The 24,854-nt window shown below is 32.6% G+C and overlaps 2 protein-coding genes across 2 annotated transcripts; both read left to right on the top strand.

Moving 5' to 3' along the window:
- Positions 1-5,160: 5,160 nt before the first annotated feature.
- LOC126691010 (NDR1/HIN1-like protein 10) lies at positions 5,161-5,838 on the top strand. Its single transcript, XM_050386095.1, has one exon. The coding sequence runs from the start codon at positions 5,161-5,163 to the stop codon at positions 5,836-5,838; it is 678 nt and encodes a 225-aa protein (XP_050242052.1).
- A 10,696-nt stretch (positions 5,839-16,534) lies between these two features.
- On the top strand, positions 16,535-17,524 carry LOC126692251 (NDR1/HIN1-like protein 10). The gene has a single exon (XM_050387783.1). It carries the CDS (start codon positions 16,655-16,657, stop codon positions 17,330-17,332), a length of 678 nt encoding a protein of 225 aa, XP_050243740.1. The 5' UTR covers positions 16,535-16,654; the 3' UTR covers positions 17,333-17,524.
- Positions 17,525-24,854: the final 7,330 nt, after the last annotated feature.

Raw genomic sequence — 24,854 nt, 5'->3', positions numbered from 1 at the left:
TGTTGGAGCACAGTTTTCCTCTTTTTTCCAGTTTCACTCTCTATATTTTAGCCATGCATGCTTTGTTGGAGATGCTCTTATATAGTTACATTATTGGTTAAAAGCTTAGCAACTAATAGACAAGATAAAAGCTTGTAATTACAATCGTCTGAGAGAAACTGTAGAGAGATGATGGAGGCCTGAAAGTATATTGCAAAAAGAAAGACAAGAGGAAGAAGATGATGATATGGACGAAAAAAAAAAAAAAAAAAAAAAAAAAAAAAAAAAAAAAAAAAAAACGTTAAGAAGAGTTAATACTTGAATCACTAATTACTAGTGAGTAATAATGATACTACTATAAGTGTTTTTTGACCCTTAAATCTAATAGTAATCAATGGTTCACAAAAGGTGTAACTCTTGTGAAGTTACACCAGGTGTAACTTGAATCCATTATTATTATTATTATTATTATTATTATTATTATTATTATTATTATTATTATTATCTATTTAGGTTATTGATAAGTGGTAAATAAAATTGATAAAAAAGATTTTAAGAAACTCATCATGGAGTTACTTAAAGAACTATAAATGATCTCAATATGAAGAGTAATTATTCTGATTCATGGCAATTTTTGGAACATGCTTCATGGTGGGCCATAAGGGCCCAAGCTCACTAAATAAATGATGTGTGCGGCATTAAGGCAACGAAATCCCCTGCGGATGAGATGAAGGCCTCGTATGGCCAATTATTCACTAGAGCATCTAACTAGATATGGGCCTTATACCGGATATCCAAAAGGACATGAAAGGGCCAAGGAGGCCAACTCAGCCACGAATGCTCTATTGTAATATATATTGATTAATCCCAAAAAATAATTTGACTTCACCATTGGCCCAACAAGAATTCAAATACATGTTAATTGTTAAAGGTAAAAAGAAAAAAATGTGAATGCAATTTTTATACCACAACTTTTGCTACAATACTGATATAGTTGGTAATGAGTTATGAATTCATATAAAAGTGATAAATAATCATTTATAATCTGTCACGTCAAAATTGTGTTAAAAATATATCAGACTACTTGTACATAAATGAAATAGATTGCAATTACTACATATTGTTTTGTGTGGAAATCCTTCAAAGGTTTAAGGAAGAGCAATGGCACAGGACAGCACAGGTCAGTTCAGAAGATTAATACTTGACTTAGTGCATTGTTTGATGTCTAGTGACTAAGGCTTGGGTCATTTGTTAGGCCTTACTTTGAACCCAATTCAAGTCTTGATTCACTCCAGGGTCCAGCCATCACCTTCTTGGGCCCGCCCATACAGGCCTAACCTTGACTTTGCATATTTACCAAATTCCTTATGGGTGGCCTTTTTATTTTTTATTTTATATATATATATAAGAACGGTTGTTTTGATGTTTAGGCCTTACTTTGAACCCAATTCAAGTCTTGATTCACTCCAGGGTCCAGCCATCACCTTCCTGGGCCCGCCCATACAGGCCTAACCTTGACTTTGCATATTTGCCAAATTCCTTATGGGTGGCCTTTTTTTTATTATTTTATATTTTATATATATATATATATATATATATTTAAGAACGATTGTTTTGATGTAGAATCAACATGTAGGTCATGCAATTAATTAATTACATTTAAATATTCATATAAATGCCCACCCACATCGGTCAATAGTTTGTGAGAAACCACCAACATGTGAGACTTATCTCAAACAAAATCAAACTTTTAAGATATATATATATATATATATATATTTATGAGACACACTTTTGAATTTTCTTTTGTTTTAGTGAAATTGATAGTCAATTATCCTTTTGGAAATATTAATTTACATATTGAAAGAATGGTTTTGGGAATTGAATGTTTTTATATAGAGAGAGAGAGATAACTAATATTTTAAGGATATTAGTTTAGGAAATATTTTTTTAAAAAAATTTATAAAAAAAAGAAAAAATAACTAAATTTTCCCCAAAAAAAAAAAAACTCACACGCTACTCATGCATGAATATTTTGACAATTATTAATTTGCCCATCACTCTTTGATGAAGTTTATTTTTCCATTGAGCTATTTGATTCACTTAATTTACCAGAAAGTAAAAATGCTTAATTGGGTCACTCAAGAAAAAATTAGCTTTTGTATTTTGTCATGTTTCTCACAAAAATCAAGAATAGGACGATCATTTTAGCAAAACTTTTAGGATTATTTTCGTTAATTTCCTTATATCTCATTGTTGATGTGAATTTTCCTTACTCATTAAAAATTTAGAAGTTGGAATGGTCTACTTAAGACCGGTACCTCAACACTAGACTAGAGTTTGGTGACATTCCTAACTCTTAGTTGAATATTTTTTTTAAAACTTTAGGAGGAAGTAAAAGTTATTTTTAACAATACTGTTAAACATGTAACAAATTTTGCTAAACAATTATTTGTTACTATTTTTTTTTTTTAATTCAATAGTTACAATTACTGGGAGAGGCCGGTTTTACCTTTAAGAATGTAGTATCACAATTCGAATACTCTTGGGTCCTTGACAAATTTGCTAAAGGAACTTAAAAATGGATATTTAAAGCTTTTAAAAAAAACTCGGTTCAACGCAATTAATATACATTCCTATCGGCTCCATTGAATTCAATTCGCATGAAATCTCTTTCCAAGCAACACACGCAAGTCCTGTCAAAATAGACATTGTCCAAAAAGAAAGTCCAGAGTACAGTGCATTAATTCACACAGAACCAAAAGGACTTTTCTCCAAGGCAAACGCGTAGGGGAGTATTATTTGTCTGTAAAGAGAGGGTATAACAAAAAGTCAGCAATCTATGGGGGCAACTTCTAGCAGTCCCCCAATACAAAAACAGTGGAACACAAAAAATTGGCAGTTATCATATTTTTTAGGATTTTGGGTTGCTCTCGAGTCTCGACCCTTCTCGTTAAATCATTTGCAAATCCATTAGCTTTATGGTGTACGTAACATGGATGGATGGTCTATTCGTGCTCTAATATTAAATTCTTTCAATCACAAACCAACACATAAATATCCGATGCCAATATACCATGGGTCGTTAGTCAATTAATCACAAGTTTTAAATACATTTCTAAAATTAGATGTTTATATCCTAATCTCCAAGCTATGTCTACTCCATGCATAACATCCCACAATTCAGCAATATTATTAGTTGTGATAAAAAATGCAACGAGTAACCTCTCACCCAATTAATGTTTGTTTTAGTCTTTAAGAAACACGTTTCAAATTTGAACCCCCATCAAACTTATGCATCCACATATTTCTGAACCGCAACATATGGCTTACCAAATTGGAAATTCGAAATTACCACTAACATTCCTCTTCACTTTCCATTGCTATATCTAGTTATAGGATAAATCTTGGGTCCAGTTGCTCTTGTGCACCTAGAGCCATTGCGATGGTGACATGTGCACAAAAGTAAACATGTGTCATCACAACAAATCTAATGCACTAAAGCACTAGACCTAAGCTAAGTCCCTAGTTATGTACACACTTACTCTTCCTCCATCTTCTAAAACATTCATTGTTTTCCATGTTTTAATTTGCATCGTTGTTCCTTTTTTCTTTTTTCTCTTTTTTTTTTTTTTAAATAGGGAAAAATATCCATCCATACTTGTTTAAATCTATTATTTTGAATCAATATCCATAATTGATACATGAATGTCCACATTTTAACACATGAAAGTAAATGTAATAGTACACTAAAGAGCTTTAAGCCTTTAAGATTAAAGTTTGGAATTCCTACATTTTTTTTTTCAATTTTAAAGAAAAAAAAAATTAACACAAGGGTAAATTTAGGTACACTTCCTTATTAGGAAATATACTTTAAATTTCCATAATAAATTCAAAAACATATTTGTATTAAATTTAATTGAACTTAGAAATGATAAAATTGTTTATGTTGCATTGGTTAGTACAACCTAATATCTTAATATAATTACATAATTAAAGTCCACACCTAAGAGCGTGTACTTAAATTTTTACTTGACAAAATTGCCAAACATTTGACAAATTTTGCTTAAGAACTTTAACAATTTTTTTGTTAGAATAACTTTAAGGGTCTGTTTGGTTGGAAGAGTGGAAAATTAGGAAGATAGAAAATAGGGAGGGGATAGAAAAGTGGGAAGATAAAAGAGATTTAATTTTCTCACATTTATGTTTGGTTGGAGGATGGAAAAGTGGAGAGATGAAAAACTTATTTGTTTGGTTAAGAAGAAAAATGAGATGATAAAAAATGAAGTTGATACAAATTTACAATTATATCACATTTTTTATTAAAAACAAAAAAGTAACACATTTTTTTATTAAAAAAATCGTGTATGGATACTTCAATTTTTTATTTATTTATAAATAATACAAAAAAAAAAAAAACACTAAAACTAGAAAGAAAAAAAAATAGCAACGTACAGGAACGAAGCCCATGTGCAAGTCCTCCTAGGGAGAAAACATTTTTGTGGGCTTGGAGAAAACACCCAAATCCTACCATCTCTTTTCCCTCTCCAATTTCCAACCAAACTCCCTCCAAAAAATTTCTCCTTCTTATTATTTTCTTTTTTCTTTTTTCTGCCTAAAGGGATTTTAAAACTCTTCAAAAAAAGGCCAAGAGGCTTGCATCAAATTTAAATAAATAAATAAATCTTTAAATCCGGTCCAATGTAATCCCAAAGTCAAAGAGGCCCAGACTATTTTATTTTTTTGAGAATCAATTGCAGAAAAGATGGAATTCGGTAATGTAGGCCCAATCCCAAAGCCGCCAAATTGAATTCGGTGTTGTTTGGACAAATCCACAATAGATAGACAATGGAAATTGGAAGGTCAAGTTTTGAAATTCTACTCTCTTCAAATATTGGATTTTGAACAGAACTTTTCCAAAAGCAAACACGCGTTTCCTATTCTACCGTACCATGCAGCCCCGCGTAGCCAAACCGTAGCATACCAATTTGGACAATGGAAATTGTCACCACCTTTCTTTCAACACTACTCATCCACCGCTATATATATACACACACATCACACCTGTAAATTGTACCACTCTTCCATCATCTTCTATTAGCATTAATTCCTCACCAACCAAAAATAAAAACCAAAAACTTCCTCTTAGTGAATTTCTTGAGCTTAATTTTGTGATCAACAATGGCGGAGAAAGAACCCCAGTTGAATGGTTCCTACCCCGGCCCATCTATACCACCGCCGAACCAAGAAGACAAACACAAAAGCCGTGGCCGCTTTTGTTGCCTTTTTGGCTGCCTTTGGAAAACCATAGTGGCCTTGATTCTCATCATTGTCCTTGCTATCTTCATCTGCTGGCTTATCCTTCAACCCAGAATGTTCAAGGTCCATATCACGGATGCCAAACTCACTCAGTTCAATTTCACAAACAACAACAACAATCTTCAATACAAACTCGACCTCAACATCACTCTCAGAAACCCCAACAAGAAGATGGCTATCTACTTCGACAAAATCGAGGCCAATGCGTTCTACGAGGGCCAGAGGTTCGATACAGAGAATTTGACGAAATGGGGTTTTAAAGTAGAACGCAAGAGTACGCATTTTTTGAATGCAACGTTTTCAGGTCAGCAATGGATGGTGCTTGGAGCTAATGAGCTTGACTTCAACGAGGAAAAAAGTGTTGGGGTCTATAGCATTTATTTGAAGTGCTATCTTCGTATTAGGTTCAGGATTGGAGATTTCATAGGTGGGGATCACAAGCCAAAGGTTAGGTGCGGATTGAAAGTTCCATTGATTTCTAACGGGAATTTATCAACAGCTCGATTTGAGACTACCAGGTGTGACGTCCAATTGTTCTAATTGCCCGAGACCATTGTCACATTTGATTCAGGATGGTGTAATTCTTAGTAGTCTTTATTTACCATGGTTTCTTCATTGTTTTGTTATTCTGTGTAAAATATGCACTTGGGTTTACGAGATATATATAGAGCTGGTGAATAACAGATTATATGTATGCTAATTATATTAGAAATAGTTATCCCATCTTGAAAAGAAAAGAAGAAGAAAAAAAATGTGTCACTCCGTATAGATTGAGAGCAAAGGCTAAGCTTTATCTAGTGAGTTTGTGAGAGACTAATAGAATTAAATTTTGTCATATCATCAATATTATTATTTTTGTATCTATGTTATGATCATAGTGTCTCACTTAGCTTAAGTATTTATAAACTTTTTGGTACTCTCCCATTATAAGCCAGTTTTCAAGATTGAGTTATACCTATGTAAACAGGGGCGTAGCCAAGATTTTTTACATGGGGGGGCCGATTTTTGACGACGATGATTATCATTATTGTATGGACAGTCTATATTTTTAGGTTGATATGGACCTTCTTTGAGATAAGCTCGTCGGATTCATCTTGTTTGTTGATAGGAAATTCATATATTTGTTTACGTGATCCTGGATCACGATCTATCTCTTCAGATTGAATTCTTGAACATTTGGAAGGGTGTTCATTAGGCATTGAAGTATCAACATTTATTTCTACAGGCACATTTGTTTCTACAACCATAGGTGTCCTAAATTCTGAATTGCTAACATTTTTTTCTTAAAGAAAGCATCAATTGTTTTTCGTTTGCTCATAATTCTTTAAGCTTTAAGAATATGACTCAAAAATTAACCTGAAAAGAACTTAAAAAATAAAATCTTAATTAGAAATTTTTACTTAATTATATGGATGTTATTCCTACTTAAGAAAAAAAAATTCCACTGTAATTTAAACAACCAACCAATCATCATTCCTATTATTAATTATATGGATGTTATTCATACCTCCCCATGCCTTCAATCATATATTTCTCTAAAAATCTATGAAAAATTAAAATGCATGTAAATATTTAAGTAAGCGTATATAGTTGAGAAGAAGAAGAAAAAATAAATAAATAAAAAAACACTAAAAAAAGAGATGAAGGTGTAGTGCTGAAGAAAGAAAAGAAAACTCAAAACTCACCCTCTGAATGATTTATTTTAAGAAAGCAAGAAGAAAGAAAATAATGGTCAGGTTTTTTTTTTTTTTTTTGGGATCGTGAGGACTAAGTTTGAAAGGAGGGCTGAGCTGAGGTTTTGTTTTGTTTGGGGGCTGCTGGTACCAGTTGAGTGGGCAGTGGCATGTACACAGAAGACAAGAAGAGAATAAAAAGAAGAGAAATGATATGTCTACAATATTTTCACAATATTTTTACAACAAATCCTAAGTGGCAGGTTGTTACTGGTTGTTATTGTTGGAGCAAAAAAGTAATCTTAGTGTTAGGTTCAAATTTGAACTAATAACAACTAACCACTTATGATTTCTAAAAATGCTATAAAAATTTTGTGAACGTAGCACCTCTCTAAAAAGAATTGCAAAAGAAAGGGTTCTGATTTTGAGATTGAGAATGGGTGATAAAATGTTATTTTGTTGGGTAGTGCCTTTGGGTATTTAAATATAAGGGGGTCGTGTTTTGTTTTATTAGAAGATAAAAGAGGCCTACAATTGAAACTAGAGCATGCTAGGGCCTGGGAGTGAATTGAACAGAAATGGGAGGGGGGCCGGATGTACATCATTGAGGGGGGCCCAATTAAAATTTCTATATACATTGGTGGACTTTTTTTTTTTTTTTTTTTTTTTGCAGGGGCCACGGCCCCCCTAAGGGGCAACGTGGCTCCGCCCCTGCATGTAAAAGCGGAGCCAAGATTTGAGTTGAGTGGGGGAGGGGAAAAATTTATATATGATATGCGCACTTACACACATTATTATTAAAAAAAAAAAAAAAAAAAAAAAAAAAAAAAACTTATTCATAATATTGTATTTATCTATTGAGATATTTCTCACATAAGTGATCTATTTTTTTTAAAAAAAAATTTAGAGCCAAAACTCAAGTTATGAATGAAACTATTAGTAGTTAGATAAATACTAAGTGTAATATATGTGAATTTCTATTATTTTGGTTAATGTGGACCCATAAAAGGTTTAAATTATAATTTGCTAGGGACAGACTATTTTTTGCGTGGGCCAGGGGTTTTCCCCCCCCCCCCCCCCCTCTCTGACTCCCTTAGCTTTGCCTCAGTACCCATGGATTCCTAATATTTGATATCAAAGTCAACCACCACCCTAATTAATTGGATGTAGCTCATTGAATATGTGATCAAATAATATAAATAAGATTTTAAGAAAGTTAATCGAAGAACTCAAAATGATCTCAATACATTCGTGGCTTTTTTTTGGAGTATGTTTTATGGTGGGCCATAAGGGCGTAAGCTCACTAATAAATGATGCGCTAGACCACTAAGGGGGCGAAATCCTTTGCGGACGAGATGAAGGCCACTTACGGTCAACTACTCACTAGGGCATTAAGCCCTAACTAGATATGGGCCTTGTATCGCATATCCAAAAGGACACGAAAGGGCCAAGGAGCCCAACTCAGCCACGGATATATATATATATATATATATATATTAATCCCAAAAAAAAAAAAAAAAAGACTTCACCATTGGGTCCACACGATGTTAAATACAGTTAAATTGTTAAAAGTAAAAGGAAAATATATGAACATAACTTTTGTATCTCAACTTTTTCAACAATATTAATGTGGCTAGTTATGAGTTATGAATTCATGTGAAAGTGATAAGTGATCACTTACAATTTGTCATATTAGAGTTGTGGAAAAAGTTATGACAGAAAAATTGTGATCCTAGAATAACTTTGAGGAAGGAAAAAAAAAAAAAAATAACAGTAGGATAATACTATTGTACATGAATGAAATAGATTGCAATTACTACATATCGTTTTATGTGGAAAACCTTCAAAGGTTAAAGGAAGAGCAATTGGCATAGGCCACTCTAGAAATTTGCTATTTGTAAAATCATATTACATGAGCTTATGGTCCATTTAGATTGAGGAACAAAGAAGAAAAGTAAAGTAGAGTATAGTAGCTTTAGCCTAGAATTAGTTTATTTTTAAGTTAACTTTACTCTATTTCTCTTCACTTTCTATCTTTCTCCCCTCAATCCAAACAGGTCCTCAGGGAACAGGGGAAAGATTATCTACGCTCTTACAATTGCATTTACTTGAGAGCCACAACGAGGGAAGGCTCATGGGCTCTTCACTCTGGAATGCGTGGGTTGTATTAAAACTTGTCTTCGTGCATTGTTTGATGTCTAGTTAATAAGGCCTGGGTAATTTTTTAGGCCTTACTTCGAACTCAATTTGAGCCTTGATTCCCTCCCGGGTCTCCATCACCTTGTTGGGCCCATACAGGCCTAACCTTGACTTTGCTAATTGCGTATATATTTGCCAAATTTCCTTATGGGTGGCGTTCTGTTTTCATGTAGAATCAACATGTAGGTCATGCAATTGATTAATGACCTTTAAGATATTCATATAAATACCCACCCACACATCGGTCAATAGTTTGTGAGAACCACCCGACATTACATGTGAGACTTATCTCAAACAATATCACATCTTTGAATTTTAATTTAGACAATACTTAGATACATTACTTAAATATTGTTCTTTAGGTTTTTTTCTTAAAATTTAGATATAGTACAAATAAAAATGTATTTTTTAGTGAAGTAGCCGCATTGCTGAATCTTAAGAGAAGAATTTAAAAAACATCACTTAAAGTATTGTATCTAAGTTTTGTCTTTTTATTTATTTATTTTTATTTATAAAACACACTTTTGAATTTTTTTTTCTTGTTTAATAAAAATTGATAATCAATTACCCATTGGAAATTTTAGGTTATGTTTGGCAACAGTTTTTATTTTCTACTTTCAAAAACTTTTTTTTTGGGAATATAAAGAAAAAACAATTTTCTTGTATTTTTTAAATCAAAAACATGTTTGGTTAGCATAAATTAAAAAGATAGTTTCTTTTAAAACAAAAAATACTAATATATATTGATACTAGGATTTGAATTCTAATGCTAAATCATTAAAGGAGACCGATTCATTAAATTAAATGCGTGTTTTCATTGATTTTTTAAAATTAGAAACTGAAAATAGCATTTAGCATATTTTTAGTTTCCTTCACAAATTGAGTTATGAAAACAGTCTTTGTTTTCTATTTTAAGTTACCAAACAAGTTTTTTAGTCTCAAAAATATAAAATTGTTTTTGGAAACAGAAAATAAGAAGAAAAAACAGTAACCAAACATACCCTTACTTTCCCTATTAAAAGAAAGGAAAGTTGATAGTTTTGGGAATTGAATGTTTAATAATATATAGTGAGCATTTGGGCAGGGCTGAAAGTTGCGTTTTAGCCCTGCGTTTTCATGCCTTTTTTTTTTTTTTTTTTTTGCTCTGCAGTGAACAGTAAAATCACTGTGCAGGGGCAAAAAATACTATTCATACACTGTTCACGCACTGTTCATGGGTCCCACGACACTATTCACACATTTAAAAATTATTTTGCTATAGTGTTTTTAGTTTTCAGTTTTCAGTTTCAGCAACAATAAGCTCAATCCAAACGGACCCATAAATGGCGAAAATACACTTTTGGTCCCTACATTTTGGATCAATTCTCATTTTGGTCCCAAAATTAATTTTGCTATTAATGTAATCCCTAAAAAAAGAAAATTGATTCTATTTTGGTCCTTACCATTTACCCACTAACGGAAACCTCCTACGTGGCAAATGGAATACCCTGCTTGTTGACGTGACGCTGACATGACACTAATGTGTCCATTAAAACATTATTAAAAAAATTATTTGGCATTTTTTAAATGCCACGTTAGATTTAAATTAATAAAAAATTAAAACAATAAAAATTTAACTCCTCAATTTTAATTTTAATTTAAAAAAATAAAAAACAAACAAAGGCTCCACCATTCTTTTCCAGAAGAGTTTAGTCTTTAGTTTTAAACTTTTTTTTTTCTTTTACAAACAAACTAATTTTAAAATTTTTAGTTTTAAACCTTTTTTTTTCCAGAAGAGTTTTCAGCCACCTCCACCATTCTTTTCTCCTCAACAATCAACACCAAAGGCTCTCTTCTACCAACCCTATCTCTCAAACCCTAACCATTCCCAAGTCCTTCAATGGCCTCTACAAACCCTTCAAATCCCAACCCTTTTGCTCCATTTCTTTCACTTCTCGTTCTTACTCACGACGCAGCAGCAGCTTCTTTATCATTGCCTCTCACTCAAACAAGCTCTCTCTCATCTTCTCGATTCAAGCCACCGCCACCGCCTCTGATGGACGAAGCCTAAGATCACAGGCTGAACACGATGATGCCACCAACAGCCAAAAACCCAAATCTTTCATCTTCTCAATTCAATCTCTTGATGTCTAATTCGTTTTCTCTCTAACTCATCATCTTTATCTCTCTCTTTAATCCCATGGCCAATCGATAGTGATTGGGTGGTCTATTGGTCCAAATCTGAAAGAGAGAGAAGCATAGAAGACCAGGGTTTTCTTTTGGGTTTGTTTAAGATCTATGGTTTGATGATGTAATTTATGGATTTTGGGTTGATGATTGAGTTTTCTCTAGGGTTTGTTGATGATAAGTGGTCTGATTGGTGCTATGCTGTTTTGTTGTTGATGTTGGATGATTTAGATGTTTTGTTGTTGATTTGGCTGGGTTTTGATATATTGGTTTTGGAGATATATTTGGGATGAAATTCTATCTATTTAGTTGAATTTGTGTTATGAGAAATGTTGGAAAAGAAAATTTTTGAGTACTATGTTCTTTGTTCTTATGAGCTGGGTTTGTATTCTTGTAATCTAGGTTTAAGTTCTTGTTTATTCATGATCTTCAGCATAAATTGAATTTATGTATTTTTACATTTTTAATTTTGTTTTTATGTTTTTTAATTTTGTTAAAATTGATAAATTAATTTTTAAAAATAAGATGTTGACATGTATTTTGATGTGGATGCTGATGTGGTATTTTTTAAATATTATTTTAATAGTTACGTCAGCATTTCCTTTGCCAACTGTGCCTCTATCTGTCGCATCAGTATTTCCATTAGTGGGTTGACGGCAGGGACCAAAATAGATCAATTTTCTTTTTTTAGGGACTACATTAGTAACAAAATCAATTTTGGGACCAAAATGAGAATTGACCTAAAATGTAGGGACCAAAAGTGTATTTTCGCCTATATGTATGTATGTATGTATGTATGTATCCTAAAAAAAGAGATACTTTAAGAATATTGGTTTAGGAAAATTTTTTTTTTAAATTATGGAAAAAGAAAAAAATAGCTAATTTTTTTTTTTTAAATTTTAAAAAAGGGTAAATTTCACTAACTCCCCCTAAGGTTTGGGCTAATGCCAACTAGATCTAAAATAATTCAAAACTGACCATTTTAGTCCATAAACTTAAACTATTTTAACGAATTATTTATTTTAGCTTCTTTCTCATACCTTTCTTCTCTCCGGTTCCTCGATTTTCAGTTTTCACTCTCTGACTTTCTAATCCCTCTCACTCTTAAACATTTCTTACTCTCTTATCCCACTCTCTTCTCTCTTTAGTGGTCTTTGAGGCAACGTCATGGTATGGGTAAGTGGTGTTTCGTGGGTTTTGGTGTGGGTAAGTGGTGGTTTGTGGATTTTGGTGTGGATTAGCATTGGAGTCTCTCCCTTCTCTCTCTCGTGGTCTTTGCGACAACGCTGTGGTGTGGGTAAGTGGTGATTTGTGGGTTTTAGTGTGGATCAACATTGAAGGGTTTGGGTTTTCTCTCTCGTGGTGTTTGTGGCGGTGCCGTGGTGTGGGTTAAGGATGGTTAGGTTTCGATCGGCTGTGGTGGGTTTTTTGTGGGAGTGGTTGGTGGTGGACGGTCACAAAGCCACAGAGAGGAGCAAAATTTTTTTCTTGCTGAGGCCCATGAATTTGGGGGTTTTCTTAAAAGGATGTTTTGATTGATTGAGTTTTGGTTTTGGATTAGGATTTTGAGTTTAGAAGCCTTAGAGGGTTTGGTTTTCTCTCCTATGGTGTTTGTGGCAGTTCCGTGGTGTGGGTTAGGGGTGATTAGATTTCGATCAGCGATGTTGGGTTTGTTGTGGGGGTGATTGGTGGTGGATGGTCACAAAGCCACAAAGAAGGGCAAATGTTTTTTTCTTGCTGAGGTCTGCAAATTTGGGGGTTGAGTTAAGAGGATGTTTTGATTGTTTGAGTTTTGATTTTAGATTAGGATTTTGATTTGAAAGGCTGATTTTTTGTCACGGTTCTTGATTCTTGATTGCATGTTCTATGGTTTGGGTTTAAATTTGTTATGTTTTCCTCCTCATTCAATGAAAGTGAGTTTTGATTGTTGGTTTCATTGAAGCATTTTTTTTATTTGTTTATTGAGAAAGTTCTTGTTCTTCCTATAGATATTTTTTAGGGTAAACTACATAATTGGTCCCTAACCTTTACATCATATTTCAATTTAGTCCCTAACATTTTAATTGTGTCAATTTGATCCTTAACCTTTTAATGTCATGTTAATTTAGTCCCTAATGTTATATCTTAGATGGAAATTACTAACATGACAAACGGTCAAAATAAAATTTAAGTTTATTGTCTCATCAACGTAAGCTAATTTTTTGTTTTGACCATTAGACAAGTCATAAATTTTCATCCAAAAGATAACGTTAGAGACTAAATTGACACGATACTAAAATGTTAGGGACCAAATTAACACAATTGAAAGAATAGGGATCAAATTGAAATATAGTGTATAAGATAGGGACCAATTATGTAGTTTACCCTATTTTTTAATCAAAGTCAGAGAAACAGAAGAGAGAGAGGTGAGTTAACAGTGTTATAGTCCGTTTGGACTTAGGACTAAAATTGTTAGTTTTGAATTGTTTTGGACCTGATTGGTATTAGCCCAAATCTCAAGGGTAGTTATTGAAATTTACCCCCCCCCCCCCCCCCCACACACACACACACAAAACTTATCACACCACCCATACATGAATTATTTTTACAATTACTAATTTGCCCTTCACTCTTTGATGACATTTATTTTTCCATTGAGCTATTTGATTCACCTAATTTACTAAAAAGTAAAAATGCTTAATTGGGTCACTCAATTAGCTTTTGTATTTTGTTATGTTTCTCACAAAATTCAAGAATAGGACGATCATTTTTGCAAAACTTTTTTGATTATTGTCGTTAATTTCCTTATATGTCATGATTGATGTGAATTTTTCTTACTTATTAAAAATTTAAAAGTTGGAATAGTCTACTTAAGACCGGTACCTCAACACTAGAGTTTGGTGATATTCCTAACTTCTAGTTAAATGTTTAAAAAAAAAATTAGGAGGAAGTAAACGTTATTTTTAACAAAACTGTTAAACATGTAACAAATTTTGCTTAAAAATTATTTATTATTATTATTTTAATTATTTTTTTTAGAAGAAATTTTTTTTTTTTAATTCAGTAGTTATAAACTTATAATTACGGGGAGAGTACGGTTTTACCTTATAAGAATATGTAATATCATATCACATTTCGAATACTCTTGGTTCCTTGACAATTTTGCTAAATGAACTTTAAAATGGATATTTAAAGCTATTTAACTCGGTTCAAATGATTTAAAAAAAAAAAAAAAAAACTCGGTTCAACGTAATTCCCACCATTTGTTACTATACCTTTAATACATTCCTATCGGTTCCATAGAATTCAATTCGCGTGAAATCTATTTCCGAGCAACGCACGCAAGTCCTGTCAAAAATCAAAATGGACATTGTCCAAAAGGAGAGTTCAGAGTACAGTGCATTAATTCACACAGAACCAAAAAATAAATTAATTAATAAATCACACAGAACATAAATCGGAACAGAACTTTTCCAAGGCAAACGCGTCGGGGAGTATCATTTGTATGTAAAAAGAGTATAACAAAAAGTCAGCAATCTATGGGGGCAACTTCTTGCAGTCCCCTAACATTGGTACACAAAAGATGGGCAATTATCATATTTTTCAGGTTGTTGGGTTGCTCTCAACTCTCGACCCTTTTCATTGACTCATTTGCAGATCTGTTAGCTTTATGGTGCATGTGACATGGATGGACGGTCCATTCACGCTCCAATAAATTCTTTTAATCACATACCAATTCTAATGCCAATACACTATGGGTCGTTAGCCAATTAATCTCCAAGCTAAGTCTAATTCATGCATAATAGCCCACAATTCAACAATATTATTAGTTGTGCTACCAATATGCAACGAGTAACCTCTCACCCAATATTTATTTTAGTCTTTAAGAAACACATTTTAAGTTTTAATTCACATACTCATGTAGCCACATATTGCTAAACCTCACCTTACGATTTACCAAATTGGAAATCCAAAATTACAACTAACATTCATTTTCACTTTCCATTGCTATGTCTAGTTATAGGACAAAACTCGAGTCCAGCTGCTCCCGTGCACCCGGAGCCATTGTGATGGTAACACGTGGCTAAAAGAAGACGTGTGCCATCACAACAAATCAAATGCCTTAAAGTACTAGATCCAAGCCAAGTCTCTAGTCTACTAAATACACACTTACTAGTACTCTTCCACCATCTTCTAAAGCATTCATTGTTTTCCATGTTTTAATTTGCACTGTTGTTGATTTTGTTTTTGCTTTTGCTTTTGCTTTTTTTTTTTTTTTTTTTTAAATAGGGAAAAGTATCCATCCACACTCATTTACATATACTATTTTGCATCAATATCTACAATTGATACACGAATGTCCACATTTTAACAGATGAAAGTGGATGTAATAGTGCACTAAAAAGCTTTAAGCATTTGAGATTAAAGTTTGGAATTCCTTCATTTTTTTCAATTTTAAGGGAAAAAGAGTTTTTTAACACAAGGGTAAATTTTAGGTACACTTCCATACTAGGCAATATACTTTAAATTTTCACAATAAATTCAAAAACATATTTGTATTGAGTTCAATTAAACTTAGAAATGATAACATTGTTTATATTGCATTGGTCAATACAACCTAATATCTTAATATAATTACAAAATTAAGGTCCATACCTAAGAGTGTATAACTTTTGAAAGATTTTTTTTTTTTTTTTTTTAAAACAACTTTAAAGGAATTTTAAAACGGCCAAGAGCCTTGTATATAACAAACAATCTGACGCCTATTGATGTTAAATTATTTAGGTTCAAATACCCCTTTATCTAATTATCAAATTAAAATAAATATATAAATCTTTAAATCCGGTCCAATGTAATCCCAAAGTCAAAGAGGCCCAATTGCAGACTATTTTATTTTTTTGAGAATCAGTTGCAGTTTATAAACTTGAATTCGGTAATGTTGGCCCAATCCAAAGCCGCCTAATTGAATTCGGTATTGTTGGGGGGCAAATCCACCATAGATAGAGAATGGAAATTGGAAGGTGAAGTTTTGAAATTATAATGTCTTCCAAATATTGGTTTTGGAACAGAACTTTTCCAAACCAAACGTGCGTTTCCTATGTCACTGTATCGTGCAACCCCGCGTAGCCAAACCGTAGCTTACCAATTTGGACAATGGAAATTGCCACCTCCTTTCTTTCAACACTACTCATCCACCGCTATATATACACGCACACATCACACTTGTAAATTGTACCACTCTTCCATCATCTTCTATTAGCATTAATTCCTCACCAACCAAAAATAAAAACCAAAACTTCCTCTTAGTGAATTTCTTGAGCTTAATTTTGTGATCAACAATGGCGGAGAAAGAATCCCAGTTGAATGGTTCCTACCCCGGCCCATCTATACCACCGCCGAACCAAGAAGACAAACACAAAAGCCGTGGCCGCTTTTGTTGCCTTTTTGGCTGCCTTTGGAAAACCATAGTGGCCTTGATTCTCATCATTGTCCTTGCTATCTTCATCTGTTGGCTTATCCTTCAACCCAGAATGTTCAAGGTCCATATCACGGATGCCAAACTCACTCAGTTCAATTTCACAAACAACAACAACAATCTTCAATACAAACTCGACCTCAACATCACTCTCAGAAACCCCAACAAGAAGATGGCTATCTACTTCGACAAAATCGAGGCCAATGCGTTCTACGAGGGCCAGAGGTTCGATACAGAAAATTTGGCGAAATGGGGTTTTAAAGTAGAACGCAAGAGTACGCATTTTTTGAATGCAACGTTTGCAGGTCAGCAATGGATGGAGCTTGGAGCTAATGAGCTTGACTTCAATGAGGAAAAAAGTGTTGGGGTCTATAGCATTTATTTGAAGTGCTATCTTCGTATTAGGTTCAGGATTGGAGATTTCATTGGTGGACATCACAAGCCCAAGGTTAGGTGCGGATTGAAAGTTCCATTGATTTCTAATGGAAATTTATCAACAGCTCGATTTGAGATTACCAGGTGCGACGTCCAATTGTTCTAATTGCCCGAGACCATTGTCACATTTGATTCAGGATGGTGTAATTCTTAGTAGTCTTTATTTTATTATCATGGTTTCTTCATTGTTTTGTTATTGTGTGTAAAATATGCACTTGGGTTTAAGAGATATAGAGCTGGTGAATATCAGATTATGTATGCTTTCAGTCTTTATAGGTTCTATCTTTGTATGATTTTTTTTTTTTTTTTTTAAATTTAATTGAAGAATAATTGTTGGACTTCCTTGTTATATATTGTTAGTGTATCATGCATATCATATTGAGTATATATTAATATTTTGGAATATTAATTGTGTCATAACCATAAATATTAAATCACGTTTGAGCAAGTAATGTTACATTAACAAAAATACTTGTATGCATAAAAAACCGAGGGTTCCGCGAGGTAAATGCAACAAAAAGGGAGAAATTTTAACGGATGGTGCTGCTACAGTTGGCAGCGAACTTGAAAAATGAGTGAGTTATAGAGGTTTAAAGCATGTGATGTATATCCAAAAGTTAAACCATTTTAAATATACACTACTGTAAGTTTATTTAAGATATTCTCCTCTCTCCCCTTGTGTGTGTATATATGTTAAAATACTTAGTATTCTCAAAATAAATAACTGTGGGTTAATTTCACATTAAAAAATGAGTGTGAGCTATAGAGGTTTAAACTTTAAAGTTTGTGCTGTGTATTCAAGAGTTAAGCCCTTTTAGATATACACCACTGTCAGTTTCTTTAAAACTTCCACCCCTCTCCCCTTGTGTGTGTGTGTTAAAATACTTAGTATTCTCACCAAAAAAAAAAAGGAAAAGGAAAAAAAGTGGCACTCATACCATGGCACTTAGTATTCTCACCAAAAAAATGTGAAATGCATTAAAATAATTACCTTGCTAAATCAGCCATAACATGTGATGGAACATTCTCCATCCAAAAAAAAATCTAGAATGTCAATCGCATATCTTGCCACATTATGAGCAACACTTACATTCTCTCCTTATATAAGAGTTTAGTAATTGAAAAAAACTATTAGAGTAGATCTTTGCATCTTCAATCCAAGGGCCTATAAAGGATAGCATAGTATCAAGTTCAATTAGTGCTTTGATAACCACCAACGAGTCGCCCTCCAATATCACTTTGGATGAAAATACGTACACATAGCAATATGTTACAGTAATTAAAATTGACATTATTCACCATATATTGTTCTGTTTGTTTCAATGGAAAACCTTGTATAAAGATAGTTTTACATGTTTTTCAATATTTCGTAGCATTAGAAGAAATTAGTCAAAAGAAAAACTATCTTCGGTAAACATAAAAAGAATAACTTATTTTTAGAGATTATTTTCCACTAATATTTTTTGGAAAACAACTCTATTACATAGCAAGCTAAATAAGAGAAATTAGAATATTGTTTTTCAATTCATTTAAGATTGCTAAGAAAACATAGGAAAATAAGATAATTTTATAGAAAATACTTTTTAGAAAATGAATAATATTTTTAGAAACATTATTGTCAAAACAAGTATAGGGGAGAAGTGTAATGCTATAGACATAAACTATTTTACAACATTTTTACAAACTACTGATTTAATTTTAGTAATTTTCAAATAATCATTGATAAACATAAATATGATGTTAGTGGTGGACCTATATTAGAACTAATAAAAATTTGCCTCATCAATAGTTTGTAAAAATGTTGTAAAATAGTTTGTGACTGTAGCATTACTTTAAGGGAGAATATCACAACATTATACTTCGAAAATGCCTAATAATTTTCAAATTAGTGTCCTCAGTTCTTATCATTAAGAACCTATCTATAGAAAAATGTTAAGTGTGTGGCCTCTGAAACACACGCATTGTAGGTATAACTTTATAAGCTTTTTTTTTTTTTTTTTTTTTTTTTAAATGAAAACTTTATAAGAATTTAAGAACAAATGAATGGCACATTTTATACTCTTAGAAAAATTAAAAAAAAAAAAAAGAAAAAGAAAAAGAATGACTCGTTTTATTGATAAAATTCTTCCCATAAGGTACAAGTCCAACCACCAAATTTGTATTCTATTGACGTAAATGTTCCCTCAATGCCTCATGGCCCTCACCTTTAATTACATTTTGTTAGTGCAAACATAATAATAATAGAAATAACACAAAAAGAAACTGAATAATATTTCTTTGAATATTATTAATGTAAAGAGAAAAATTACACAACACTATTTGGACTGAGGCGCAGCACTCACTCTCCTGTATCTTGCCCAATATCTGATTCAATTCATATTAACCCATTAATCACTACAATTAAAAGGAATAAAAAAGTCTCTCTCATTTTCAATGTGAGATTAAACATTTTCACTAACTCTATTCACTCTCACATCTTTACCTTTATGTTGTTATATTTTTTCTTTTTAATTAATTAATATTAAAATACTCCAACAATCCCCCACTCATTTTAATATTAATATTTTTTAATTAAAGAGAGATTATCAGGCAAAGACGGGTCACTATGCATCATGAAAGTGTGCTCTGTATTGAACCTTCACTTAGTAAGACAACGATCTCAACTCCAGAGTCGTAGTGGTCTCTGACTTGAACTAAGACTACTTTAGAAAAATTAAGCGTCACTGCTTACACATAACAACCCAGGTGTTGACATTAGCTTTTATAGTTAGTACTTTACGGTCGTGTACTGATCCTAGTTTCATGAGTGTATTTGAGATTAAGTCCAAATCTCATAGGGAGCGACCCTACCCCCACACTCACATAGGTGAAATTTTGTCAAGGTACTCTCGTAATTTTGACACCCCACTCATATGAGCTACAAATTTCATTAAGAGTTTTTTACTCAACCTCTCCACATTACAAGATTAATGCACTTATATCATAGGGATGAGCAATTAAAAAATTATTGACAAAATAAATAGTGCATTTCTTATGACCATCGTATGATTCATTTTTCCCATTGAATCTGATTCTCAGGATCTCTGGTTCTTGGGTTGGGTATCCTTATACATGGCTCATGATTCTATGGACTTTAGTCCCATCCCCCTCGATGTATTCCAGACCCTATCTTTTGCCAAGGCCTTGGTAAATGGATCTGCAAGATTATCATTAGATTTAATATAATCTATAGTTATTATGCCACTACTCAAATAAGATTTAACGATACTGTGCTTATCTTCTTATAGGTTTGGATTTACCATTGTAACAACAGTTTTTAACTCTACCAATTGCGGCAGTGCTATCACAGTGAATTAATTTAGGTGGAATTGGGTTTTCCCAAAGTGGAATTTCATATAACAAATCTCTAAGCCAATTTGCCTCTTCACTAGCTGAACCCAATGCTATTAATTTAACTTCCATTGTTGAATTAGCAATTATTGTTTGCTTTTTAGATTTCCAACAAATAACACCACTACCTAAGGTAAAAATATAATCAATGGTAGAGAGAATCACCTAACAAAGTATTCCAATCAGCATCACTAAAAACTTCAACCACAGTAGGGTCCTTTTTTATAAAATAAGCCATAGCATTTGGTACCATTAAATATCTCATGACTCGCTCAATAGCTAGCCAATGATCTTTATTAGGCTTGCTAGTAAATCTACCAAGCACTCCTATTGCATATGCAATGTCAGGTCTAGTACAATTAGTAACATAATGCAAACTATCAATGAGGCTAGCATAATCCTTTTGATTAAAAATCTCATCGTCATTATTCACAGGAAATAAATAAACACTAGAATCAAAAGGAGTAGCTACACTTTTGTGATCATGAAAATTATATTTTCTCAATATTTTCTCAACATAATGTGATTGATCAAGAAATATTTCATCACATGTTTTTATAATTTTCATGCCCAAAATAAAACTAGCCCCACCAAGATCTTTCATATCAAAATGGCTTTTAAGCATTTTTTTGTCAAATTTATAACATGCATATTTGAGCCAAAAATCAACATATCATCCACATAGAAGCTACTAATAACATATAAATTATTCCATGATTTAGAATAAATACATTTATCACATTCATTTGATTTATAACCATTCTCAATCATGCAGGAATCAAACTTTTCATGCCATTGCTTAGGTGCTCGTTTTAAGCCATATAGGGATTTAGTTAGCTTGCATACCTTACTTTCTTGTCTAGGCTCTACAAAACTTTGGGGTTGATCCATATAAATCTCTTCCTCTAAGTTCCCATTTAGAAAAGCAGTTTTTACATCCATTTGATCAATTTTCAAATAAAAAATTGCAGGAATAGCAATTAACAATCTAATAGATGTAATTCTTGTTACCAGAGAGAAAGTATCAAAGAAATCAAGATCAACTTTTTGTTTAAAGCCTTTTGTAACAAGTCTAGCTTTAAACTTATCTATTGATCCATCCAGTTTCAATTTTTTTCTAAGGACCCATTTACAACCTATGGTCTTACAACTTGGTGGAAGATCTACTAATTTCCAAGTTCTATTAGAAATTAGAGATTCCATCTCATCATTTACAGCCTCTTTTGAAAATATAGCATCAGGTGATGTTAAAGCCTCTTTTAAATTTTGGGGATTTTCCTCAATGTTGAAAACATAATAATCAAGACCAAAATCCTTTTCAACTCTAGCTCTTTTACTCCTTCTAGTTTCCATTTCAAAATTTTCTTCATTTTGTAAATGTGAAGTAGAAGAACTAGGTTATGACAAAATATTTTCTTCATGAAAAATTGCATCACCAAATTCAAAAATTATTTTGTTTTCAAAATAAAAAAAATCTATAGGCTGCACTATTAATCGCATAACTAAGAAAAACATAGGTAGTAGCTCTTTACCTAATTTAGGTATTTTAGGGTCAGTAAGCCTTACATAAGCAAGACAACCCCATCCTCTCAAATATCCCAAATTTGACTTATGTTTTTTCCACATCTCAAAAGGTGTGGTATGTGACTTTTTATGTGGCACCCTATTCAAAACATGACATACAGTTAAAATAGCTTCACCCTAAAAATGTAAAGGTACACCAGATTCAATTAACATGGCATTTGTTAACTCAGTTAGAATTCTATTTTTTTTTTTCAGCCACACCATTAGAAGCAGGTGAATATGGTGCAGTAGTTTCATGGATAATTCCCAAAGACTAGACAAATGAGTTGAATGCACTTGATTCATACTCATGGCCTCTATCACTTCTTATTCTTTTTATTTTTCTACCGAATTGATTTTCAATTTCTTTTAAAAAATCTTGAAATTTTTCAAAAGCATCACTTTTATTTTTCAACAAATAAATAGTTGTATATTTTGAGAAATCATCAATAAAAGTGATAATATATCTATTTCCTCCACGAGTTAAAATTCCCTCAAATTCACATAAATCAGAGTGAATTAACTCAAGCAATTTGGTATTTCTTACAACACTTTTATGAGGCCTTTTTGTAATCTTAGTTTGATTACAAGTTTTACATTTTTCAAATTCTTTTAACAGTCTTGGAATTAATCTTAAACTACTCATGATTCTCACATATCTACTATTTATATGACACAAACGAGCATGCTAAAAATTAACAGAAGAAAGCATATAAACTGAACTGTTAGATGCTTTATTATTCTCAACATTCAATTTAAACATTCCATCACAAGCATAACCCTTGCCCACAAATTATCCATTTTTAGTGATTACATAGTTATCAGATTCTGTAGTTTGCTTGAAGCCAGCCTTGTTAAGCAAAAAACTTGACATCAAATACTTCCTCATGGACGGAGTGTAAAGTACATCTTTCAATGTTAGCACAAGTCCAGAAGTGAATTTCAAATCAACCTCACCACTCCTAAGAACCTTGGTTTTGCTAGAGTCACCAAGCATAACAGTTTTTTCTTCTTCAAAAGGAATGAACAATTTGAACAAATTTTTGTCATAGCAGACATGCCTATTAACACTAGAATCTTCCCACCACCCTTCAACGTATTGCACCATATTGATGTTTGTAATCATAGCCACTAAATGCTTTTTAGTTACATTAACCTGCGGGACAAATTAACGTTTCCGAAATTTGCAAAATCGAGCAATATGCCCACTCTTACCACAGACACTATTAAATTGTTCTTATGAAGGGGGGTCCTTGGTTCTTATTGTAATTTTTATTCGGGTTTCCCTTTCCTTAAGGTCTATTATTATTTTTAAAGGCTTTTTTTTAGGCTTCAATTGACCATTTCTAGAGAAATGATTTTTGGGCATATTATTATTGGCTGAAATAAGGTTTACCTTTGTGGTGGAATTACCATTACTCTCTTGTGTCATGAGTGCATCTTGTCCTCTAGCCTCCTCCTCCACACGAATGTGTGTGATCAAAGTCTCCAAGGATGTCTCATTCTGTTTGTGCCACAAAGTCTTTTGGAACTCCCTCCAAGATTGTGGTAGTTTATCAATTATGCCAGCTACCACCAAATTGTCTCCAATCTTAATGCCTTCGGATCTCAATTCTGCCACAATCATTTGGAAGTCTTGCGCTATATCCACCACCGATTTTCCATCCATCATTTGGTAACGGAAAAATCTACTAGCAGCATACTTCTTTGCACCAACCTCCTCGATATCATACTTGCTTTGTAAAGCTTTCCAAATTTTCTTGGTAAAATTATAAGTTATATCATAATAATCATAAAAATGATTGGCAAGACAATTCAAAAGATAAGAGCAACAATTGTATTCATCTTTTGTATACTTATCTATTTTTTCTTGATGGAGACTATATTCTTCCTTACTCATCTCATCAAACCTTTAATGGATTCTTGTCACCTCCACACTTCACCTCCCCCTTGCGCACGTATCTAGCTAGTCCAATATCTAATTCAATTCATATTAGCCTATTAATCACCACAATTAAAAGGAATAAAATAATATCTCTCCTTTTCAATGTGGATTAAACATTTTCAGAGCATTATCCTCTCCATGTATTTAATATTAAGATTTTTTTTTCTGATTTTTTTTTTTTTTTTTTTTTTTTTTTTTTTTGAGAAACAAACATATACACAAGGGAGTGGGAAAAGAGTCTTAACACACTATTTTTGGATTTGATAATTTACAGAATGCTATATTATTTAAAATTTTAAATAGTACAACCACTAGATACACTTTTAGATTTATAATATTTAATTTGAATCATGAAATAGATTAATTTTAAATGGAGGAGATCAAATCCTCCATGTTAATTTCAATCATGAATGATACTTTTTCTTCTTCTTCTAAATAAACAAAGGGTTTTAATATTCATTTTTTGTTTAGTTAGTGGGTGATGTGGCAGTTTCTCATATCGCGTTAAAAAACTATTGGAGGTAAACCAGACCTAATTTACATTCCTAAATACATGAGAATCGAGAGGAAAATTAAAAAGACAGTTGAAATGAGTAGATCTTAGTACTTGTATTCTCTACCGATCAATGAGGATGAACTGGGGCTATTTTATAATGCCGGCCGGGATGATCTTTATAATGCCGGCCTGTCTTCAGTCTTTGCTTTTCTGGTCACTAACAGAGCTGCTCTT

Source organism: Quercus robur, chromosome 7 (assembly GCF_932294415.1).
Source record: "Quercus robur chromosome 7, dhQueRobu3.1, whole genome shotgun sequence".
NCBI classification, from domain to species: Eukaryota; Viridiplantae; Streptophyta; class Magnoliopsida; order Fagales; family Fagaceae; genus Quercus; species Quercus robur.
Note: the sequence above shows the minus strand (reverse complement) of the source record. Positions and strands in the feature narration are given on the sequence as shown.